Source organism: Aspergillus pseudonomiae (assembly GCF_009193645.1).
Source record: "Aspergillus pseudonomiae strain CBS 119388 unplaced genomic scaffold BDV37scaffold_146, whole genome shotgun sequence".
Classification (NCBI taxonomy): Eukaryota; Fungi; Ascomycota; class Eurotiomycetes; order Eurotiales; family Aspergillaceae; genus Aspergillus; species Aspergillus pseudonomiae.
In genome coordinates this window covers 531-17819 of record NW_022476138.1, presented here as the reverse complement: position 1 = coordinate 17819, position 17289 = coordinate 531, and the positions used below count along the sequence as shown (strand labels likewise).

General features: G+C 46.6%; 7 protein-coding genes across 7 annotated transcripts; 4 read left to right on the top strand and 3 right to left on the bottom strand.

Moving 5' to 3' along the window:
- The first annotated feature begins 1107 nt into the window (after window positions 1–1107).
- Window positions 1108–2316, top strand: BDV37DRAFT_265137 (uncharacterized protein). The gene is made up of 3 exons (XM_032083741.1): window positions 1108–1200; window positions 1251–1931; window positions 2009–2316. Exons 2-3 carry the CDS (start codon window positions 1453–1455, stop codon window positions 2139–2141), a joined length of 612 nt encoding a protein of 203 aa, XP_031934990.1. The 5' UTR covers window positions 1108–1200; window positions 1251–1452; the 3' UTR covers window positions 2142–2316.
- Window positions 2317–3038: 722 nt separating this feature from the next.
- On the top strand, window positions 3039–5081 carry BDV37DRAFT_265126 (WD40 repeat domain-containing protein). Its single transcript, XM_032083740.1, has 5 exons — window positions 3039–3927; window positions 3986–4489; window positions 4556–4688; window positions 4754–4829; window positions 4882–5081. The coding sequence occupies exons 1-5, from the start codon at window positions 3439–3441 to the stop codon at window positions 4901–4903; spliced, it is 1224 nt and encodes a 407-aa protein (XP_031934989.1). The 5' UTR covers window positions 3039–3438; the 3' UTR covers window positions 4904–5081.
- Window positions 5082–5286: 205 nt separating this feature from the next.
- Window positions 5287–6473, bottom strand: BDV37DRAFT_291727 (uncharacterized protein; the record flags this gene model as incomplete). Its single annotated transcript, XM_032089014.1, has 4 exons — window positions 5287–5352; window positions 5397–5563; window positions 5680–6238; window positions 6291–6473. The coding sequence occupies 4 exons, from the start codon at window positions 6471–6473 to the stop codon at window positions 5287–5289; spliced, it is 975 nt and encodes a 324-aa protein (XP_031934988.1).
- Window positions 6474–8493: 2020 nt separating this feature from the next.
- On the bottom strand, window positions 8494–10554 carry BDV37DRAFT_291725 (MFS general substrate transporter). The gene is made up of 2 exons (XM_032089013.1): window positions 10132–10554; window positions 8494–10071 (listed from the first exon to the last, which is right to left on the bottom strand). The coding sequence occupies exons 1-2, from the start codon at window positions 10423–10425 to the stop codon at window positions 8836–8838; spliced, it is 1530 nt and encodes a 509-aa protein (XP_031934987.1). The 5' UTR covers window positions 10426–10554; the 3' UTR covers window positions 8494–8835.
- Window positions 10555–11382: 828 nt separating this feature from the next.
- On the top strand, window positions 11383–13220 carry BDV37DRAFT_291721 (uncharacterized protein; the record flags this gene model as incomplete). Its single annotated transcript, XM_032089012.1, has 6 exons — window positions 11383–11847; window positions 11912–12334; window positions 12387–12669; window positions 12723–12826; window positions 12884–13043; window positions 13092–13220. Exons 1-6 carry the CDS (start codon window positions 11456–11458, stop codon window positions 13218–13220), a joined length of 1491 nt encoding a protein of 496 aa, XP_031934986.1. The 5' UTR covers window positions 11383–11455.
- A 350-nt stretch (window positions 13221–13570) lies between these two features.
- On the bottom strand, window positions 13571–13895 carry BDV37DRAFT_50153 (uncharacterized protein). The gene has a single exon (XM_032090776.1). It carries the CDS (start codon window positions 13848–13850, stop codon window positions 13665–13667), a length of 186 nt encoding a protein of 61 aa, XP_031934985.1. The 5' UTR covers window positions 13851–13895; the 3' UTR covers window positions 13571–13664.
- Window positions 13896–14277: 382 nt separating this feature from the next.
- BDV37DRAFT_276723 (uncharacterized protein) lies at window positions 14278–15388 on the top strand (the record flags this gene model as incomplete). The annotated part of the gene is made up of 3 exons (XM_032085616.1): window positions 14278–14463; window positions 14577–14653; window positions 14713–15388. The coding sequence occupies 3 exons, from the start codon at window positions 14278–14280 to the stop codon at window positions 15386–15388; spliced, it is 939 nt and encodes a 312-aa protein (XP_031934984.1).
- Window positions 15389–17289: the final 1901 nt, after the last annotated feature.

The following is a 17289-nucleotide window of genomic DNA, read 5'->3' as shown; positions in this document are numbered from 1 at the left end:
CTCAATCACATGCCCTTGCCCCTCTCATATGTTCGTCGAAACAGTAGATACAATCATTTCTGCTCTGGAATGAAATAGTTATCAGTTACATTGCGGAAGTCAATTTTTTATCTAACTACTCCGTAGATCACTAAGTAATGTCCACGGTAGTATAGTGGCTATCTAATAGTTATACCTTCGTAGATATTATGTAACTATAGTAACGGTAACCAGAAGTCTAACATCCGAAGTATTGTTCGTGCTCATCAATTGCCTGGTTCGGAGAAGTTGTTGTATATTGATCACGTGGCTTATAAGTTCTTAGATACCAGGGAGCAACTAAGCCAACCCTTGTACTTTCATGGATGCCTTCGTAAAGTGGTCGCCATGCTACGGCCTATCGCCCAAAAGAGTTTACGTTTCATTTACCATCCAAACTTGTCGCCTAGATTCAAACAGACACTGAATGGTGTTTTTCCTCGAAGGAACCTCAATGCTCAACCCTTCAGTTCCTCAAGCCAGTTGTTCACAATGGTAACTCCATCCATCAACTCCGCAAAACAAAGGGAAAACCTCTTTTCCTATACTAGTGGGCGTTACATATTCAACGAAAAGCTTCGCTTGAACGAACGATATGTTGAATTTAATGTCAAAGCACTGGAAAAGGTGGCTGCGAGTAGCGTTGGTAGGACCACCGTCATCCGTATGAGGAAACTCGCGGAAGGTGGTTTCAACAGGGTCTTTCTACTCACCATGGATGATGGCTTAGAGGTGATAGCCAAGACCCCCTATCCGCTCACAGTCCCCAAACAGTTGACAACTGAAAGTGAGGTTGCGACACTTGACTTTTTACGTACGAAGGGGATACCTGTACCACGAGTTTTCACATACTCTTCGGACAGTGATAATGCTGTGAGAACAGAGTATATCATCATGGAGAAAGCTTCTGGACAGCCATTGGACCGTCGTTGGTTTGATCTGACTCCAAAGGAAAGGGTTCATTTAGTAACCAGTTACGTCGATATCGAACGGAAACTTTTTTCCATCCCATTTGGATCTTATGGAAGCCCTACTATAGACATAGTATACCTCCAAATCTCCAGGCTGATCTTTATCAAGCATCACGTGGAGATCCGGAAGGCCAGTTTTGTATAGGGCCTTCCGCTGATTACAGCTTCTGGCGAGGAAAACGTGCTGTTCTCGATTTGGAACGCGGGCCTTGTTAGTCTCACACTCCTCGTCGTGCCTGAGTAAATTTTGACAGTTTACAGGGAAAGACCATCGAGAGTATGCTCGTAGCGCGTGGGTCAACGGGAACTAGAGTGGACCAGCAGATACGGCAAGCCGCAACGGAATGATTTCCCTCATAACAATATAGTCAAGGGGGAGATTTCCCCAGAGATATATCTCGGTCTTCTGAGGAAGTTCATTTCAATCTCGCCGTATATTCTTCCTGAAAACCGTGAAAGCCCAATGAATATGCCAATACTGCGACATCCAGGTAATAGCCACTCATTAATTCTCCATCGCAATTTGATGCTAATCAACCCAGATCTGAACCCATCCAACGTATTCGTATCGGACACTTGTGAAGTCTCTTGTATCGTTAATTGGCAACATAGCTCCATCCTTCCGTTACTACTCACCGCGGGTAATCCGCCGCTGTTCGAAAATCCCGACTCAGAGCCCCCAAAGGGCCTTGAAAAGCCGTCTCTTCCTGAAAATTATAGTTCTCTGAGCCCAGAAGAGCAATCCAATGCTGATGAACTACATCGCCGAAGAATGTTGTTTTATATGTATATGGTTTTCAACGGCCGGGATAACAAAGCCCACCTCGAAGCACTTCGCTACCCTCTTATGTCACTTCGACAACATATAGTAGACCGAGCTGGCCGTCAATGGAGCGGCAACGTGATTACACTGAAAGGAGCACTTATTAGGCTCACTGAACACTGGGAACAATTAGTTAACGACAGAGAAAACCCGTTGCCCAGTTAATTTTAGTAAAAAGGAAAGTGAGGATTTCTACCGTGTTGAAGGGGACTGGTTTAAGGCGACGATATTGCTCGAGCATTGGCGGTCTCTTCTGGATGACCCAGGAGAAGATGGATGGGTCAGGCATGAATCGTACGAAGCAGTTATGGAGACTAACAAGAAGCTGAAGGAGCACTGGCTAGCTGAAGCAGAAGACGAGGAGGATTTCATGTCGGTTGATTTATTCTGGCCATTCCAGGATCACGAAGAAACGGAGTAGGGAAATACTACCCTTCAATCTCTGGGTTAAAATAAAAAGGATGCCTAGCAACGACACAAGTCTGCCGAACACTTGTCATGAACATGATTATCACTTCTCGAAACCTATACCTTTTCCATATATCTTCTATTAGTGTCACACGATAGGCATACTGACTAGGATAACGCCACTGATACCACTGTTATGTATCGCACCCTGACTCATCAATTTAGAAATGATGGTATCGGCATTCTGTTCCTTTTCCTCTTGCTGAACTATTTTCTTAGACTATCTACTTGTCTGTAGAGCCCCTCTCCTACTATCGGTGGTTACTTGAACTATTGCGTTGCGATCCGAACCTAGATGGAAGTATTTGTCCCTTGTTTCCTTCAGACTGTACAGGGCTTGCACCAAAACAGTCTGGAGAGAACGCGGAGCAGCAGGCAACGCATCAATTCTAGGAGAAAACTGGGGATTTTAATAAGGCCGGAGAGAGTGCACTCATGCAGCCAACTGCTTCTCCAGGATATTGTCGTGAGAATGATTTCATTTTTAGGTACTAGATTTCCAATACCCTCAGAGTCAGAATTAGCATCCAGCAAAGCTAGAGTTAAACGCCAATTGGCAGGGGAGAATTATGCGTAAAGTCCCCATCGACATATACCGCGTTATGCATAAAAATATCCTTCGCGTCCAATGGGTCGCTTGGAGCTTGAGGCTCGACGGGTTCCACGGGTTCCGCGGCTGTGGTGGAAAAGGAGTATAAAGCCGGAGTTTGCCCGGCAGCTGGAATCTCCCATGCTGGGAGGGTTCCACTTGCGGTCCTATTTCCTGAATATTCAACGGATGATGAGAAGGGAGATCTCTGTATATCAGAAAAATTTGTCCAAGGGTGGGCCGAAGTGGGCTGCTTCTGTTTTGTTTACAAGAACTTCCTTGCTATCCCTTGTCTGTTCACGGCGATATTAAAGTGCATTATTGGTTAATTAACTTCCACCAGTTTAGGCAACCATATACTAGGTTTGCTGCTTAGCCTCACTCTGATTCTAAGCGAGTCCCGGCATTCAAAAAGTTGGTGGTGTCAATCTGGAAATGTGGATATCCACAATGATTTTTCAGTGGAAAGTGCTGCCTAACTTGATCGGTTCCCCGCGGCAATTGGGGACATTGTTGTGTATCAATATTCTGCACTTCATATATCTGCTACTTGCCAAATGAATGGTTAGATGAAGAGACTGGTACTTTCTTCATCCGCTAGAAGAATGTTCTGGTCTTTGAAAATTCCTACTCTACCCTCGGCTGCGAGAAGCTCACCTGTGACATCTCCCGTCCCATACCTCTCCTATCCACCAGGATTGGGAGTCAACTTTGACGATGTAATGAGCAATTGGGACGAACTGCCGCCGGAGCGGAGAAAGGCTGGTGACCAATGGTCCGCTGTGATTAACCCGGACATAGAGAATAACTGGGAGATAGACCTGCTCCATAGCCTGACGCATGACAGTATTGTCAACTGTGTCCAGTTCAGTAGGGATGGAAAATATGTTGCTGTTGGATGCGCGGATGGCACCGTACGAATAGTCGAAGTTTCAACCGGAGCTCAGGTGGCCCGTCTCCAAGATGACGACCACAGTCACGACTGTCTCTGCGTAAGAGTGAAGTTTTTGCCGGATAACTATCTTCTACTTACAGCGCACTGCGATGGTAATATCCGCGTGGGTTTGGTCACACCGTACAAGAATATACCCGCTACTAATATACGTGCTGTCGCAGATTTGGAATTACATGGGAGGCCTTCTGCGGCGGATCCCTTGTGGCAGTGAAACTGGACTCTTCACTCTAGATCTTTCGGCCAATGGCCACCTGCTTGCATTTTCTGAGAGGAACAAGACTGTCAATGCTTGGGATCTGGATGCAGCATCTGATATTCGCCAGCTTGACACACTCCACACAGCTGATGATGTTTATACCGTCGCTGTGTCTCCCGACTCGTGTTACATCGCTGCTGGTTGCGACGATGGGATGATCTATGTCTGGCGCGTTGCACCGCTAGATTCTGGTGCTGCCAGCACGAGTGGAGCACAAATAGAGAAAGTATTGGAGTTTCAGGCCCATGATGAGAACGTCATGGCTCTTTCATTCACCCCAGATAGCCGAGATATCATCTCCGGTGGAATGGATGGAACTACAAAGCTATGGAATATTGGATCCCTGAAAACCTTTGTCAACGAAGATATAACGCCCAGCGACTGTACCTTGATATACAAAGCGCATCAGGTTCGCATTACACTTTGATTGAAGAGATTATTTCTGAGAGACACAACTAATTGGTCCAACATCCAGGATATGGTCTTGAGCGTCTCCCCAGATCCCACAGGCAGATGGCTCCTGAGCGGCTCAAAGGATATGGCTGTGTATCTCTGGGACATCGGCACTGGTGTTGCTGAGATGCGGCTTGGGGCTCATGAAAACTCAGGTATACGCATGTGATCAGAGATGACTTTATCACCCATGTACTGATATCCTGATTTTCTCATTTAGTTTTAGGTATTGCATGGAGTCCTACAGATAATATTGTAGCGACTGGGGGCGGCGATCGCGTTCTTCGGTTATGGCGGTAAGTTCGCCGTGTACGTTGACGGATGTTGTTCTAACTTGTCTGGCCATAGTCTATATAGTATTAGTCAATAGTACTGTGGTGCGCTTAAGAAAGTGGAGTTCTATTACGGCAATCCTTCGTCAACTATACTTTCATACCCTTCCTCTGTGTATATCTTGCTCGTGCTCTATGTAGATACGTTGATCTGTTATACTCTCCAGAAACACTACCCTCGGCAAACTATATAAGTATATAATTTACAGATAGTCTAAATACTTCATCTACTACACACTAGGTGTAACCTTAATACTATGGACTCGCTAATATATATCCCATTCAGTAAACGTAACTAGCAAATACCATTGTGATGAAGAAAAGAAACCTTTAACACACATTCCCCACCCCGCAGAACATCACACCCCAATTCCCAACAAGCCTCCCTTCCACCCAAAACCAAGCATCCCAACGAACCAACCTAACACGCCGCCGTCACCTTCGTAGCAACCCTAGCCGGCGCCTTAACCCCACACAAAGCAACAGTCTCAGACGTAGTATTCCCCCACGCCCAATTAAAAGGACTCTCACCCCAATCATCCCCCCGATAACGGAAATCGGCTTGTCACGGTAACTCGGCGTCGCTGGTTTGGCTTTCTGTTGACACCCGAAGGCCGGGACGCAGGCTGGGATACAAGCGGCGATAACGCCAGTCCCGACTTCGAGGATGGAGACGATGGATACGTTTGTTATGGCGTCTATCTCGCCAATTTTGGTTAGTGGATTGTATATTCTCGTACATTGACAAAAGGGATAGAGAGGGAGAAAAGACAGAAGAAAGTAAAGAAAGGAAAAGAAAAAAAAAAAAGCGTACATGGCATATCCGGCGCCGTCAACCCACTCTGAAAACAATTCCTCAAACCATTCGAAACAGTCGCAACAAGGCCCAGACTCATCAGCCCACAAATCAGCGTCTTGCGACCCCGCGTAATCCTCACATGCCAGAGGATGATAACCGGTGCTGAGGTCAAGCAAAGATCAATCACGATCGTGAACCCGGAGTGGACATACGATACGCTGTAGACAGACGTCTGGGGCAGACAGATACCGGGGACACCCTTGTTCCAAAGTCTCTCCAGTGGGATGCAGGAGACGGCGAGGATGACGACCACGCCGATAGTAGCCAGTGTCATGAACAGCATGAGCCAGGCGAGGATCCAGCGGACAGCACGGCTGTTTTGGATTCGCAGGATGTAGAGGCTGATCGAGTACTTGGTTACTAGGGAGCAGATTACGTTGATCATTTGGTATATCGTGTTGACCTTGAGGATTTGGAGCACGGTGTGTTCTGGGTCCGGGAGGTAGATGACATGTCGGCCGAGGCCGAGGTTGGCTTCGAGTTGGATTGTTATGAGGCCTGCTAGGAGGGCTATCTGTTCTTGGCTTTAGTAGTCTCCTGGGTGAGGTTTGGGAGGGGATGTATACCCAGGCGACTACGATGCATGTGTCGTCCCAGCCCCAGTTTCTGGTTAGACGGAGGCGCACCCAGGCTCGTAGGAGAACCAGTGCCAGTGCGATTGCCGCTAGGGTGTAATGTTCTGCCAGCAGGCCGGTAGTTGTGCGGTGGTCTGGTGGGATCGAGGTGTCTTGGTTCGGGGCAGAAGTCATTGTGTTGTTAGGAGTGGAGGGTGAGGTAATAGGCTTGCCGGGGCAAATATGAAAAATAGATGCATTTTATATTGAGATTTCCTATGTTGCTAAAGGTTTGTATAGCAAAGGAACTGTTTATTTTGGGCCAGATCTCGTCTCGTTACACACTTGGTGCATCCGCTATAACAAAGAACTACAAGGTCTCAGTCAAGTATAAACGTTGCATTCGATAGAGCTATACCAAAATCATCAAGCATACATGCTCCTCGTTCATATCTCATTTCCACGCAGAGCCAATAGCAAACGCTCTTCCGCGCTCATGATGTATCTAATAGTAGCTTTAGGTCACGGGTAGCCGTTTACCCTCGTACAATCTAATCTTACTTGCTTACTCTTTGTTTTCGGTTTCTTTATCTAGATACTCAGGGTACCTCAAAGCTTGTCTAAAAGCATATCAACTATCGGTAGACCATTCTCCATTGCTCCCCCATGTCAGCCGAATGCGTCTGTGCATCCATCCTTGTATCTGAGTCCGAAGCTTCGTACCTTGCGCACATCTTCTCATAGGCCAAAGCCACACACATGGTCTTTTGACAGTAAGTAACCGCGATACCCTCCATAGGCGCCGGGAGTAAATACACAATGGCAGATTCGGGTTGTGGAGATTAATGGAGATTAGGAGATGCATTCGGCCACGGGTTTGAAGCCATCGAAGCCAGTGTCACTAGTAGGCGGATATACAGTTGTTTCTATTGACATGAAACTGAAGGTCCATGACTAGAGTATAGAATTGAGGAAGGTAGTGTCTTACTGCAATAAAATATAAACTCCGTCGCTTTTGCGAAATCAAGCTTCTGTCATCTCATCCGACGAACTCCTGGTAGGTCGTATTGGCTCGCAGTTTCAACTGTATACCGGTATGAGTTCCACACACTTTTGTTTCGAATACATACCACTGCTATCTATATCATAAGTTCAGAAAAAAACTCATCAGGGCAGAAATTTCGTGAGGTGGAGGAGATAGTTGGGTATGTAAAAGCCTGCGCCGAACGGTTGATCTTTGATACGGTGATGTGTCTGTGTGATCCGTTCATGTCGTCAACCTAGCCTCATAGATTAAATTCCCTTCTATTATTCCTATAGCTACGGAGTAGGAGGTAGTGAAATAGGGTAAGCTCGCATGCATAATGACGACTGGTTATAATCTGTGTATGGTTAGGCCACAGCAATCAGTGTAGCACCAAATCCGCATCCGAATACACAATCTCTGTATCATATTAACACGAGCAGTTTACATGAATGACGTAGGGAATGACTAGGGTCTCTACAGCTGGTGTGACCTTGGCTCGTTCTTGCCTTAGGTAGTTTCAACTGGCATTCATTGTTCAGGAGACCTGTTGATATCGAGTCACATGATGTATCAAAATTTGATATCATAAGTAATGCTTCATACACACGATCCTCACCGCATCACCAGGGATAAAGCGTTGTCGATCCCAGGGAAGAAGCCATGCCTTATAAAAATAACCCTGGAAAAAGCAAATTTGCTGATCGACGCGACGTCTTCCATTGTGGAGCTCTAAGTTAGCAAATCTCCTAACCGTACTCTGTAGATCGTGTCTGGACTCGGGCGGCTGCCGCCGAGGTGAGCTTCCTGCAAATAGATCTGCGAATATCCCTGTATTATGTGCTGAGTACATGGAACATATCACATCCCCTCATCCTAATGTGGGCCTTAGCATCCACGTTCACCATGTAAAGCAGAACATTGGCTGGCTCTCACCTCACCAGAAAAATCGGCACTCTTGGCGGTTTCACACCGCTATAGACTATGGACGGCCATTCAGCTAGCCCACTGCTGCTAGGTGGCGATACCCTATCAATGACTTGCATGCTTGTAGAGGCGGACGGAAGCTGATGTATGTTGCAGCGAGACAAACTATTCAAATGCACCTCTGTAGGGGCATTGCCTGTGGACCCACCGAGGACAACTAGGCTAGCACGCAATTAACTAGTGTCGTTGCTTGAGTGATCGTCGGAATATCAAGGGTCATTCTGGTAACGTTGACCACACTATTGTGAATATATGAGAAATGTGTAGTGTGTAAATTAGACAGCAAAAGTACTCGTTATCAAGTGATGCTTAGAAATAATGACGGTAGATGATGCAAGACGAAGGGTAGCGGACAGCTTCGTAATACGAAGCTATGAATACTCTATAGACCCTTATGAGGGTGAGTCTAAGATACACTCACGAACCAAGCCAATATAATATACGTACTTCACATCGAGTAAACCTTGCTAATTGTACAAAATAAGAATGTATAGACTGTAATAGCGAACTGGCGTCATGTGATGCTGAAGTACAGCCCTAAGGTAACTATTGTTCTGTGTTTTCCTTCGAGCGTCTCCAATCGTGACCATGAATATATACAATCCATAACACTGGGGAACTAACCAGACCGATCAAGGCGAAGAGCGTCCCCGTCCACCCGATGCCAATAGCATTAATTAAAGGTATTGTTGCCGCCACTGCTCCAGCACTGGCTCCATATCTGACTATATTAAGCGCTGCCATCGCAGTGGCGGGTTGATGAGAATGGAGATCAATGATTAGCATGCTCAGAACGTTACTAGTTCCGGCTGTTGCATTGCCCAAGAAAAACATCACCACCAATGGGGCCGACATGTGGACGTCGTACTGCATCAGCCAACTGTAAGCAATCAGGCAGACAAACCAGAGGAATGCCATAGGCAAGATGATCTCAATACGGGCCTTTTCTAGAGGGATCTTCAGTAACACGTGTTTTGACTGCTGGTTTCGGACAATCTCAACGCCAGCAAGCCGCCCGTGACGTTTGAAATTACGATCAGTCCAGGTACCGCATGTCCAGCGAGCTGTCAGGCCGCCAACAGCAAAGGGAATGTATGCTAGCCCGACTTGGAGTGCATTGAAATTGTACTTGCTCTCAAAGAGAAAAGGAATGCAGCTTAAAATCACATTCCAGCCGCACATGATAAATGTGCTGAATAGGATCAGAAACCCGAACTGCTTCGTCGCGACGAGCCGAACACTATCGAACACACCAGGCCTACGTCGAAACGTAACGAGACTCTGGTGATTCGGGCTCACTCGGTGCTTGGGGCGCAGAAGTGCCAGTACAGGTTGGTTCCAGCGCGGTGGAGGCACGCTCCCATCCCCTACAATGACCCGGCATGTTTCCTGGAGGAATCCGAGAATGAGAACGAGTATTACCCCCCCAAGAATAGTCAGAAACCAGAATATACTGCGCCACCCTAGGTACTGGACCAGAATACCTCCGATGATGGGGCCGATGGCAGGTCCAATAGTCCATCCTAAGGAGGTATACACCAAGTATCTGCCACGCTCAGCTCTTGTGATGACATCTGCAGTTGTTGCCGAGGAGATTCCCGCCACTCCGCTACTCCCGAGGCTTTGCAAACAGCGCAAGGTGATCAATGCTGGGAAGCTTGACTGAAGGGCTAGTGCGACGCTAACGACCATGTATATTGTAAGACACACAACAAAGACTGGTCGGCGTCCTTTCATATCGGAGACGCTCGCTGTTAGGAGCGGGGCTACTGCTTGTGCAACCTGCAGGTTTCAATTAATCATCAGCTTTTCAAAACGGGTGGCTGTAGACGGAGCATTTACCATAAAGGCAGTGATCGTGAGGCTCATCTGAGTCTTGGAGACATTCAGATCTTTGGACAAAAGGTCGAGAGCCGGGTAATAGATGTCAGAGGAGACAGGACCTAGAAGTGTAACAAGAGAAGCGATGAATATATAGAAAACCTTCTCCTTCTCGGATAGGACAGTATATTGTTCTTTGGGGTTTGCCTCAGAACTGGTGTTATTCTCTTCCTCGCTGTTGTCAGCTTTTCGGTGCTCTTCGAGAGGTACATCACTAATTGCCGACAGGGATTTTGATTGAGCCATCTTTGACATATTGGAACAAATGAGGATCTTAATAGCAGGCACCAAAATTTCTAAGGAAAGAAGGAAGTCATTTCCTCAGGATAAGAGTCCCTGGCTCATCTCTTACCAGCCTTTCCATTGACTGCATCGAGGGAAGGGATGCAAGCTAGGCTACACTAGTTTACTCAGGGGGTACGTACTACGTACCCTTGTTTTTCCGATGTATGTCTTTCCCTATGAGGCCACGATTTTCGCAAGTTTGCTTTCATTCTTCTGGGCTCCGTTCTCTTGATATCTACCATTTTTCATCCGCAGTAAGGGTGTCTTGGAAAGATTTCGCAAACGCAAGTTGGAATCCACTACGCAACGCTAAGGTCGAAGGCATTACCACGAATTGACTCGCTATACCGTATATTTGGTGAGTGATGCGAGTCCAACCTCATCCCTTGCCAAGACAAAGAGCGAGCTTTTCTACGCCGTATAAAGTAATATAGTATTAAGGGATCTTGGCATGCATGAAGCATGCAGAGATCTACCAATAATCAAAGTTTTCTGCGCAACCATATGCGCGCCACGCACCACTTGTCGTAAGTGTGCGTAAATGATCGCCGGACCTAGTGTTTATGATGGGTCTGATTGCTCGATGGAGCTCGGGCAAACACAAGTAATCTGATGCAGCTAAGAAAAGGGTCCAGAGAATGTGGAATGTATAAACTGGTGTCGATAGCTTATAACCTCGAACTCTCCTCTATCTATGAGGATGAAGCATAGACCTGACACAAGCCAGTCGAGGTTCGATACAAAAGCAAATATTACGCTTATTAGCATTTCACAGTTCCATCAGAGATTCAGCAAAATGCAAAACAGCAAAGCTATTGTCAGCTCCAGGTTCTATATTCCCATTCCGTGTACCAATTTGGTGGAATACATTTTCGACTCGGAACCAACAAATGAATACTGGAACCCCGAAGATCCACTCTTATTGTCGGCGGATGATCCCAGCTTCCCTGGCTATACGTTCGACCAATTGAAGACCTTCACGAAGGCTCTAGCATGCGGGATGCGGGAGACTGAGGGCAAACAGGTTGTTCTATATGGCTTATGGAACTACAACTTCTATATCGCGCTACTAGGATCCTTGGGGGCTGGAGCAGTCTTTTACAACTCCCCGCCTCTCCACATGGGCGGGTCGGTGTCTAGACTTGAATCTCTCAAGCCCGAGTATCTGTTCGTTGGCCCAGAAAGTCTGGAGGATATCCCCGATATTCTGTCACAGATGGCTCATCCCCCACAGCATGTGTATGTGGTGGATACCTCCACACACAAGGGAGACGCCAAGTACAGATATGAGCATTGGAGCTCTCTATTCGATTTCAACGAGGGGTTTTCGTGGCCGAAAATATGTGACCAACGTCTGAAGACCGCACCAGCATTGGTCATTAGTACATCAGGGTATGCTATTTATTTGCTTCTGGCGGCGTACTACAAACGGAGAAACGAACCTAACTATTCATAGGTCTACTGGCAGCCCAAAACTTGCAGAACGAACACATTATGGCCTCATTGGGAACACAGAGCAGTTGATCTATCGCTATAACCTGAAAAGGAGAGAGAAAGAACGCTGGCTCTGCAATTTTGTTCCCTATGGTGTCGGGTTCCTTTTGTACGGAATTCTCGCTCCTCTCAAGGCCAGGTATGGGACTATTTTCATGAGAGGGTTTTCCGTGGAAAGGTATGCAAAGGCAGTTGAACAGTTGCGGCCCACAGCCTTGCATTCACCGAAGCACATCCTGCAAGAATTGCTTGCTCACACGGATGGCGCCGACTTCTCCAGTGTGACAAGCATGCGAACTGGAGGTGCTTATATTCCATACGCCATGTGTGATGCGTGGCAGAAGCTACATGGGTCCACCTGTGAGGTTGTCTGTGGGATGACCGAGTATGTGCACCAGGTTCTAAGTTGAACTGTCCTTGTCTAATAACCAATCTAGGGGCGGAATTCATTTTGCATCTGATCCAACCGTGCCGGAGACTGATGAAACAATCGGAGAACTTCTGCCCAACCTTGAAGCAAAAGTGGTTGATAACAAAGGTAGGGTTCTGGCAAAAAATGAGATTGGGGAAATATATATCAAAAACCCCTTTTGCATGAGGAGATATCGCAACAACCCAGAAGAAACGAAGGAAGTTTTCAGCGATGATGGATGGATCAAGACAGGTGACTTAGGGAAGGTGAATGAAAAGAACAGATGGTATATTTGCGGGCGAAAGAAGGTGAAAACAGTCCCCCGGCTACTTGCTTGGTCAACGCAGCTAATAGTTCAAAGGACCTTTTCAAAGTGAACGGCGGACACGTCTCAGCAATCCTGATTGAACAGGCTATTTCAGTCCATCCGGAAATCTCGGAAGTGGTGGTTGTCCCCGTCGTGCTGTCAGTATAATGAGTTCAACTTATTTTGGCCTTCTGCGGATTCCTGACACTGAGCAGTCCGAATGAAGGCGAATTCATCCCACGTGCCTACATCGTCACGGAGCAGAATTCCTCGCTTACACCGGATCTGTTCTTGGAGTGGATGGAAAGGGAAGTACCCTCTGAAATGCATGCACGGGCTGGCGTGGAGTTCCTAGACGCTCTCCCCATCTCTGTGGTAAGTTTTCCCTATCAGTCACAGATGGTTTATTAATCGGTTTTCCAGGCTGGTAAAGTGGACCGTAACTCCCTCCGACGCAAAGCCAATTCCGGACCGCAACGGGCTTGGTTGTCCGCATTGTCTAGAAGCTGGGAGAACCCACATTGCAAGCCTAGCCCGTTGCTGATCAAATAGATCATCTTCATGTGATTTTATCCGAGCTATCATGTCCTAGAATGTGGCGGAAGACTTCATGCCGAATTTTTACTTGATGTTGTCGATGCAAGGCCCCTTGATTGGCCTCTGGAAGGGGCAACAACCATATATCGCTAGAGATTGCCATGCAAGCAGAGTGTTGTTTAAAAGCTAAATAGATTAGAAACCTAGATGACAGGGCAGCCAAATTTCTGGCGAATGAAAATGTACCGGATGCAATCCTCATAGATTCATGTATCCTTGAGTCTATACCAACTTACACTGACGCCAATATGCGTAGTCAGCTTTAAGAAATTGGGTTGAAAAGGATTAGTTACATTAGGTAGCTGCGTGAGCCAGCGAATGTGATGCACGAGACTCATCAACAATCTGGTCGAGCTTTCTGCCTTTCATTTCCTGTCCCTACCGTTCAATTGCCAACAGCTACTCCGTAGAGTCCGTACGCGTGTCGCCAAGCTGCGAAAGAGAGAAGCAAGGAGCGGTATGGCGTGATTCTTGCGTTAGCCAGGCTACCAGCAACATTTTTAGCCAATTTCTATGAGATTGCGTGTAGTAGCGACATGAAATCACAAATCCATATGTCGGACCAGCATCCCTTACGGTGCGCATTTTCCATAATTAGCGATCGACCATCCCCTGGAGATCATTCCTGTAAAGATATAGGGCTCCTCGAATGCCTATAAATCTACTATCTGGCCCTCAGGAACTAAATTAGATTCTTGTTCTGTTCCCCTTAAGTTATAGATAGGAGCTAGCGAAATAGGGCATGCCCACTTACACAATGATGAGAGATCGGGGATCTTGTTAATATAAACTGGTTAGAGGGATTGTATAATACTATCGCCTGATTGATATCAAGGTTGGCTCCTGCTAAGAGCAAAAGTCCGTTTACGAGACGGCAACTACATCGCTAAGTTTCTCAAAAGAAGTAGCACACCGCCTCCCTCGGGTACTTCCTTGTTAACAAGAAATATTGCACTATCCCTTGATCCATATTATCACATATGATACAATACACTCTAATACCTGCCATACCATGGAACCAGAAGAACCAGGAGAAACCCCCCTTTGGTCATTTAAAGACATTTTGCTACATCCCGAGGACAAAACAGTAGCGATTAATGTGATAAGCAAAGGGAAATGCCTCTGCATCCAGTTGTCCCCCAGAAACCTCGAAGAGACACCAGAAGTCCTTCAGGAATACCTCGAGTTGATGGAAGATGTTTGTAATGATGACGACCTTGATGTTTCTGAAGAGGCAGAGCAGGACCTACAAGAGTGGGTTATGGAGCCCTTCCTTGAGATCTTTGAGAAGCTGGAGCCTTGAATCAACAGCAGATGACACTCCAGGAATATCTATCCCCTGAGACTTATCGATATCAAGTATATGGCCAAGACGGTAAACTACAGCCGTTCTTAGACTATAATGTTCCTCCCAGCCAATCTCAGATGGTATTTTTGTTGACCAAAGGAAACTATCGTCACAATGGCTTTCGGTCCGACCAAAGGTTATCAAAATTGAATGCCAAAGTATGGTTGAATCACTGTCTCAGTTCCCAAGAAAGGTCTCTGCTGCTGGAACTGTTTATCATTTCAAACCTCTACATTCAGGAAACAAGCCTTCTGCTCTACGAGAAATCAACATCTATAGGAAGCTGGACGATATTCTGCCCTGTGATGGGATCAGAGTTCCAGCTTTGCATGGTGTTGTTCGCGATGAAAGCGGCTCAGTACTAATTGGGCTGCTTCTCTCGTGGATTGAATGCGGAACTGAGAACTTGGAATGTATTCTGATGTCAGATATGTTTTTATCCTCAAGCTTAAGAGAGAAGTGGCGAATGCAAATTACCACAACTGTGACAAAACTACACGAGGCTGGTATCGTCTGGGGCGACGCTAAGGCCGCGAATATCTTAATTGACAGCAAAGACAATGCTTGGGTAATCGATTTTGGAGGCGGTTTTACAGAGGACTGGGTCGAGAAATCTCAGATGGACACAATCGAGTGCGATTTGACAGCTGTTGTCAAGATTGAAGAACTTCTGCAGCCAGAAAAGACCCAAAAGAAGCGAGCCCTTGAAGAGAACGATGGCACCCAGGCGACCAAGAAACCATTCGAAGTTCGCGTGAATGCAGTGGACTGTTGATTCGTTGCGGGGTTTATATTGAATCGGTCACTCAGGTACATGTCTTTTTAGGCTGGCGATTCATATCGTTATTTTTTTGAGGAAGGGGGGGTTCGCAACTGGACATCTATCGTCTATACGTAAACTGAAACTTCTAGGTAGGATCATACCGACCTTTTTCCCACCCTGCTCCAGCTGCTTGTTGCTCTCCTACACCGGTGAATGGTGCCGCCTCCAGTCAGTGGTGCTCTGCTACAGTTCGTAAAATACTGTAGAACTTTTATTAGCTCAACTGGGTTATAAGACAGGGAAACAATGAAAAGATATACAGCAAAAATAAATTCTGTAAATCAATAATGTACCAGTATTATTGGTGCAGAGGATTGTATAGTGTATTTGTACCTCTGCATCAGTGCCATAACCCCTCTGACTGCATAGGGTCATCCTTGGACGCACATTCCCGAGCTACCATTAAAACGAGGTGAGAGATGGACTAGAGTGTTGTAACTTGTTCTCTTTCCATGTCCACTGATAAGAACCACACCTATGCCACTGTATATCGCGTGGAGAGCGCAATTCTCCAAAGCTCGTCTCTAGCAGTAGAGAGCTTGACTCCCCAGATTTAGGGTTAGGGTCAGCCATTATTTGAGTGCATCGAATGAATAGAAATGAAATGAGACAGAGTACGAATCTCCCACTTGTCAAACCCATCTCAGTGTCAAGGCCGAAGGTAAGGAACGGCGTGCCTTGTTGAAAGTCAGCCCAGGGAAATCCACGCAGGCACGCTCATCGAAGCACCAGACTATTTCACAGGCGCACAACTGAGTAATATTGCATGGTGATCCTTTGCATTTGTTGCCCTTTCTACGGTAGCTGACGGGTCAGAGTCATCAAAGTCGGGCAGTTCATTTGATCTAAATATATGAGGATCAAGCGTTGACTGGGGTAGAAGTAGAAAAAAGATGAGCAGCTGCCCGGCCGGAATATCAGCAGCGTCCGAGGCCTCGATGGGAAACTGAATACGCCGGATACGGTAAGGAGCCGGGTCCCGAGTGTAACCTCATCTAACTGGATGAGACCACTTCAGCATTCATAGAGCATGCTGAAGTGGTAAATAAGAGTGTGCATGCTGTCTTCATTGATATCCTAATCCATTTTCACCTTCAATTAACAATTGTGAGGGCGACTCGTATTCCGACGGATGGCCGTGATGCTGAGCGGCACATGGTAGTGCAGGGTTATCGGAGATGTAACAATCCAACAGGATCACTCGATAGTCGTCGCGTGCAATGATTCCAATTGCAGGATTTTCAAGTGGAGAAGCCAAGTTTTTGCTGGTTCCTCTAGTGGGTTCATGCCACAAGAAGGATCTACAACTTGTCGCTGTATTCGACAGCAGTCCGAGCATAGTTAGCATGTAGCGCTGACTAAGGAATATTCATAGGGCTATGTTCGGCGGTATCCGAGGAAGGCAAGTCATGGGATACGAGATTCTGAGACAGAAGGTAATGAATCATTCAATGTAGCGTTAGCCGCGTCAAGAGGTTAGAGAGGAAAGCCACGGGAACGGGGGCTATTTAGTAAAACAATTGAATCATAAGACAAATACGCATTACCAGCAGCAAATGAATACTACCTAGGCACGGAAGAAAAAAAAAATTGACCCGTGCACGCACGTTGTCACAAAACTTCCGAACTTAATCTGACAAGTACGGCCAACCCGATCCACGACTCCAGATAATCATGTAGTAATTATAACGCGAGGCGAATAAAATGCCTCATGCATCGTGCTGCACTCCAACTCGAAGCACCTGCCTATTTAGCTTAGCAACCTTAGCGTAGCTTAGTTGGACCACGAGCCAATCCACGTCCGGTTGTCCACAGCGCATCCCGGCGACGTTATTTTCGCTTACGACGGGTGC